At 33.1% G+C, this 6,847-nt stretch overlaps 1 protein-coding gene across 1 annotated transcript; it reads left to right on the top strand.

Moving 5' to 3' along the window:
• Window positions 1-1,748: 1,748 nt before the first annotated feature.
• Window positions 1,749-3,381, top strand: ENT1 (equilibrative nucleotide transporter 1). Its single transcript, XM_079067550.1, has 2 exons — window positions 1,749-2,332; window positions 2,500-3,381. Exons 1-2 carry the CDS (start codon window positions 1,786-1,788, stop codon window positions 3,210-3,212), a joined length of 1,260 nt encoding a protein of 419 aa, XP_078923676.1. The 5' UTR covers window positions 1,749-1,785; the 3' UTR covers window positions 3,213-3,381.
• Window positions 3,382-6,847: the final 3,466 nt, after the last annotated feature.

Below are 6,847 nucleotides of genomic sequence, written 5' to 3'. Positions count from 1 at the left end.
TTTCAATATTTAAGTTTATTTTTATAAAAAAAACTAATTATACCAAAAAGATTAAGTTTTTGTTCTCTATTAATAAACATCAACACCGACTAAAAAAAACCTCGATCAGTGTCGATTCACACTGTGAATCTAAACTGTAAATATTTCAATTTTTAACATTCACAATGTGAAAAAGCTCGATCAGTTCAGATTCACATTGTGAATCTGACTTGCTATTATGCACACTATGAATTCATGAGAATGTTCACAAAAAAAAAAACTTTGATCAGTGTAGATTCACACTGTGAATCTAAATTATAAATATTTTAATTTTTAACATTCACAATGTGAAAAAGCTCGATCAGTTCAGATTCACATTGTGAATCTGACTTACTATTATGCACACTATGAATCTGAGAAGGTTCACAATTTGAATCTGAACAGGTTTACAATATGAATCTGAACTGAAATATGTTTTTTTTTATTTTAACATGAATATGAATCTATATTTAAAAAGTATTAAAAAGTATGAATTTTGATATATTTATTAATTTTTTCTATAAAAAAAATAGATCTTAACTTTTCAACAAAAAAAATAAAGTGAGTTTTTTTCGAAAAAAAAGTTCGTTTTTTATATATAATCATAGATCTCTATGGAAAGGGCACGGAAAATCGTGAGCAACGGTATATTCGGTTTTTTTTTCGATAAAAAACATGCTCTAAAAAAAATTTTAAACGAAAAAAACGAAGTATGTTTTGTTATAATCTGGTACATGTGCGTCCAATGTAAAAGTCTACAGCATTTCCTTTTGCCGTTGATCGCTTTAAATTTCGACGCTTTATATATATATATATATATATATATATATATATATATATATATATATATATATATATATATATATATATATATATATATATATATATAAAATGGATTAGAGATAGTCTTATCATAAATATTAGATAGTATTTGTTATCACTAAGCTTTTAAATTTTTATAACTTTTGAATCTTAGAATCTTAGATTCCGATTCCATTTTATCTCGCGGGACCTCAACATATATCTTTTACGTAAATGAGTTTACTTTTAATTTTATTTATTTTCGTAGCTTATAATATACGATTTTTTATATTAAAGTATTAGCACCACGTTTTTGGCCTCCTTTTTCTCCGGTACAGATGATTTCTTGGAATCTTAGCCAACTACCTGTTTTAGATAATCTACAATAGCTATCCCTCAACTTATGCTCAATTTGCACTTATGGCTCCAACTTATACATTTTAGTTTATAGCTTAAATGTTGGTTAACATATTTTTTATGATGATGCTATGACATTATGCACATGACTATTTTAGATGGAAATATTAAAAAAAAAATTGAAATATTTTTGGTACTTTTAGTTATTTATTTAATTAAAGAAAATTCATATAACTAAATAAGACTAAAGAAAAACAAAGTTATGATATATTTTTCATTTTTATGGACCTTGTTTTCAATGAAGGTAGTAACTAATTGCTCTTTTGGAACCCTAATGTTGATTACAAATATCTTTCATGACAAGGATTAAACTAATGTATTGTAAAACATGTACAATTACAAGTATCTTTCATGACAAAGATTAAACTAATGTATTGTAAAACATGTATAATCTGTAACAAAAATGTACAAAACTAAGACTTTGAAGTATATATGTAAATATAACATAAGTTTAGGGACCAAATTTGTAATTTACTCGCAATATTAATTATCTGTGCACTGCTCAACGCACCCACTTCCATCTTGTTAAAAATTGAATCTCCGGCGATCATGGGCGGCACAACCACTTCCCCCACGGCGGACGCTACTCCCGTTAACGACTCCGAATCACCAACGCTCCCACTCCTCTCAGAACCCAACACCAAAATCCCCGAAGACTCGTACCATTTAGCCTACATAATCTACTTCATCCTTGGCACCGGTTACTTGATTCCATGGAACGCATTCATCACAGCCGTCGATTACTTCTCATATCTCTACCCCGACGCCTCCGTCGACCGTGTTTTCGCCGTCGTTTACATGGTTGTAGGCCTCATATCTCTCCTCGTCATCATCTTCTACGCAGACAAATCTCATTCCTTCGTCAGGATTAACGTAGGTCTCGGTCTGTTTGTTGTATCGTTGCTTGTCGTCCCTGTGATGGATGTAACGTATATCAAGGGTCAGGTCGGGGTTTACGGCGGGTTTTACGTTTCTGTGGCGGCGGTGGCGTTGGCTGGTCTCGCCGATGCGTTGGTTCAAGGCGGAGTGATTGGAGCCGCCGGTGAAATGCCGGAGAGGTATATGCAAGCTGTCGTTGCTGGAACTGCTGCTTCAGGTAAATTGTCTCGATCTCTTTACAAACCGGATCTAGGTTTTCAATTATATAATCTCTGATTTGGGGATTTTAAGTTTCACCCAATTCGATTTGAGTTCACCACTTCAATCCAGCTATCAAGATAAATTAGCTGATTTAACATTTTGGGAACACCAATTTCATTACAGGGGTTCTCATATCGATTCTAAGAATCTTCACGAAAGCAGTATACTCACAAGACGCTCAAGGGCTACGAAAAAGCGCAAATCTCTACTTCTTAGTCAGCATAATCGTAATGATCATATGCATCGTTTTACATAACATAGCTCACAGACTCCCTGTCATCAAACACTACAACGAGATAAAAATCCAAGCTGTAAACACCGAGAAGGAAGAAAAAGGCGCCGTTACCGGAGCACGGGAAATCATGGGAGCAGTAAAATGGTACGGAATCGGCGTCATCATCCTCTACGTTGTAACTTTAGCTATATTTCCCGGGTATATTACAGAAGATGTTCATTCCGAAATCCTCAAAGATTGGTATCCGATCATTCTTATTGCTGCTTTCAACGTGTTTGACCTAATCGGGAAATGTTTGACTGCGATTTATGTGGTGGAGAATGCTAAGGTGGCTATCGGTGCTTCATTTGCTCGGCTTTTATTTTTTCCGGTGTACTTGGCTTGTTTACATGGTCCGATGGTTCTTCGGACTGAGATTCCGGTGACAATTGTGACTTGTCTTCTAGGGCTTACTAATGGCTACTTGACTAGCTGTTTGCTGATGTTGGGTCCTAAAACGGTGCCGCTTCAACATGCTGAGACAGCCGGGACTGTGCTTGTGTTGTTCTTGGTTTTGGGTCTGGCTAGTGGTTCGGTGGTTAGTTGGTTTTGGGTCATTTGATTGGTGGGTTTCAACTTTGGAAATATGTGTAATCGGATTGAAATTGATAAGATATGTAGATATACCTTTTCTCTTCGTTCTTCTCATTGGCTCTAAATTCGGGGCAGTTTCTTTAAATGTAACATGTGAAGTTATTAAATGCAAATGCTTTGAATTCTCCCTTGGTTTATACCTCTTTGATTCATGTTTTAGGTGTCCTTCCTTAGTGGTGAAATTTTATTCTGTCAGAGGTTTGGATAGTTTGCGAGTATGAATTCTATTGCAATGTCCTTGTTGAATAGGTTATCTTCTTCCAAGTTTCAACATTTACATATATATTGATTAACCATTGGTGTCATAATCATAGCTTTGAAATAACATGAATATGCGTGTATTTATTATCAAGTTCAGAAGGTAAGTCTTTATTTGATAATAGATATGTGCTAACACTCGTTTTTGTCAACTTACTTAAAATATGTTACTTCCTCGAGATACTGCAACTTCAAATAGAGAAATGATTAGAAGAAATCGTGTAGAAAGAGCTTGTGAAGTGGCACATGGTGGTCTCGTGCATGATTACTTCGTTGATGACCGCATATAAGGTGTTGACAGTTTCAGAAGAATGTTTTTGTATGCGAAGAGAACTATTCATATAAAAAGTTGATGACGTTGAATCGGAACTTCAATTTTTAGATTATGCTACGATGCACAGTCTATTAAAGAAAGCACATATGCAATACGTCAACTAACATACCCTACGTGCATAATGAGTTCTTGAATATGTGTAAAAGAGTTCCACATAAAAGGCTCAAAAAGTTTTGTACATGTATTATTCAGTAGTATGGACAAGAATATTCACATAAACCGGCTGTCAACAACATCTAATTTGTGTATGCAACACATGAATCTAAACATAGATTTTCCGGAATGCTAGACAACATTGATTGTACACACCAACATCATGATGAGGTCAATAAATGAGAGCAGAGGTGATCATGTGTACCTAATCATTATGCTCGAAGTGGTCGCCTTACATGATTTATGGTTTTGGCATGCGTTTTTTGTTGATATCTATTCCAACAACGACATTAATGTCATCAACCAATTATCATTATTCAACAACGAATTTCATGTCAGGTTAACAAAGTACAATATAAGCATAAATATTATCTAGCGAACAGAGACGAAGCCTTTAAAAGGATAGTCCCCTGCTTTTTTTCTTCCTTATATGCGTGTATCATATACATAGGAATGCTTTTAATTATTTTACGAACTTTTTGGCCCCTCAAGGTTTATTCTAGATATATCCGTAACGATAAAACTATTTAACTGACAAATTAATTCGAAAAACCAAAAAATTAATCTTGTTTGACTAATAGATTAGGCAACTAACCAACACATAATCTGAAAATATCAAAACCAATTTTATAAATGAACCAAAAACTTATTTTAATGTATAACTTCTTTCGCTTAAAGATTGAGAAAATAGAAAACCCTACTGTTGTCGGTAAAAAAATGTTTATTGGAAAAAGAAAGTTGAACAGTCGCTCGCTGGAAAAAAAGAATGTTCATCGGAAAAGATTTGTCCACCATTAAAAATAATCAGGCGCCTCGGGAGTGGTCACCACTCTGTCTCTCGGATATTCCGTTCGCCGAACTGCTACTCTGTCCAGTTACCTTCGTGGTCAGTACTTCTTCTTCGAAAGATTTGTGCCAAGCTCTATGTACATCACAATCTCTCTTCTGCGACCTCATGCATTTGGTAAGCCCCTCTCCCCCTTTGTCTTGTTTTTTCTATTTCTCTCACTAGGATTTGAGATAATGTGACATGATAATGACCTCAACGGCTGAGAGGTTAACATATTCAAGCTATTAAAAGACTATAGTTTTAATTATTTTTGCCAATTTATCAATTATTATTTTTATTTAAACATTTTTGCCAGTTTATCAAATTTTATTCTTATTTAAACAATAGAATGTTAAGGAAACTTAATTGGATATTTAGAACGATTTTTGTTAAAATTGTCTATGTTAATCTTTAATTTTTTATATTTATTAATTGCTAGTTAATTTTATACGATAAATACAATTATAACTTTTGTGTAGTGGAAATAAATAGTTGTTTATCAAATTCCAACTATTAATTTTTATTTTATAAAAATCGAAATAATTGATCGTTTGTTATAGTTTTCAATCAAATTAAACGTGTTCATATGTATCTTTAAAAGTCTTAATTCCGGGCCCCTAGTTTTACTACTCGTGTTCCGCCCCTACTAGCGAATATTATTTACCTATTCAAACGACAATAAAATGAAAAAAGGTTCAAGGCATCACAAGAGGAATGAGCTTTTGGTATCCTTAAAACTCGATGGCTATAGTTTAACTCCCTCATAATGCTTCATAGAAAAATTAGAAATACAATGTATGTATATATTATATTACATGATGTGATTTTAAAACACAAATGTCTAGCAATATGTCTTTTACATGAAAATGTTCAAGAAGTTATAGAAGTAAATAAAGATATTCATCAGGAATGGTGTTGCCAAGAAACCCATAACAACCTACGATCATATCTCGTTGAACAGATTGCAAACACATATGGTCCTAAACCTCAACAACCACTTTTTTGTTTTTATTTAATTGTATTTTTTATTATAATTAGTGTTTAAAATCTAATGTATTCTTTTTGTTTCTATCTATTTTAAATATTTTAAAAAAAGTTGTATGATGGGAAAAATGAGAAATATGGATATTTTAATGGAGAGAGAGAGAAGTTGATGTGTGGTGGGAAAGATGCTACCCGCCACACTTAGGGTGTGGTGTAGAAATAATATGGCTTGTTGTAACAACTCAACTTCTCTCATTTAAATATTTCAGGGAATTATCAGAGTTTTCTACTAAAATGTGGAATTCTATTAACTCAAAACAATTTACATCCTAGAGAAATCGAGGTTACAATAAAAATAACATAATTTACGACAACAAGGTACACTGAAAATAAAATTAAACTACTTCTAGTCAAAGTCTTTTTTGCTTCTATCTTCTCACGTACAACGACTACTACCTGAACCTGCAAAACGTGAAAATATCTACATACATCATACCATAGGTCTGGTGAGTTATATTATATTTCCTTTCATGTTATCATATTCTTCTTCTTCTTCTTTCTTTACACATTCTAACATTATTTTCACTTTTTTCTCACACTTTGTAAATCTAATCTCTTCTTTCTCATAACTTACTCAACTATTCTTTCTCTTCACATACTCTCCTATTCTATCCTGCCTTCTCATCTTATACTATTTCTTAGCCTGTCCTTAGGCTCGTCTCATACTTTGCTTTTCTTTACCTCTCTCATACTCTTCTCACTTCATCTATTTTCTTGTCATTTACTCTTATCTCATACCATTTATTTGCTTTTCTCATACTCTACACATGTTATTCTCATACTCTTACTCTTAGCATGCCTTCTTATACTATTCTTGCACTTACCTTTCTATTCTTAGCTTCTCATGTCTTAGCATTTTATTCTCATCTAAACCCAAGAGTTCAATCCCATACTATAGCTTCATATATCATACAAGGGAACGATATCACCCTATCATTACCGGGTACACTAATCCGGACTTAACCCTCTTTCTTTAATCCTTCAA

Source organism: Lactuca virosa, chromosome 8 (assembly GCF_052849685.1).
Source record: "Lactuca virosa cultivar CGN04683 chromosome 8, Lactuca_virosa_CGN04683_v6, whole genome shotgun sequence".
NCBI lineage: Eukaryota > Viridiplantae > Streptophyta > Magnoliopsida > Asterales > Asteraceae > Lactuca > Lactuca virosa.
The sequence above is the reverse complement of the archived record's forward strand: the minus strand, read 5'-3'. Positions and strand labels throughout refer to the sequence as shown.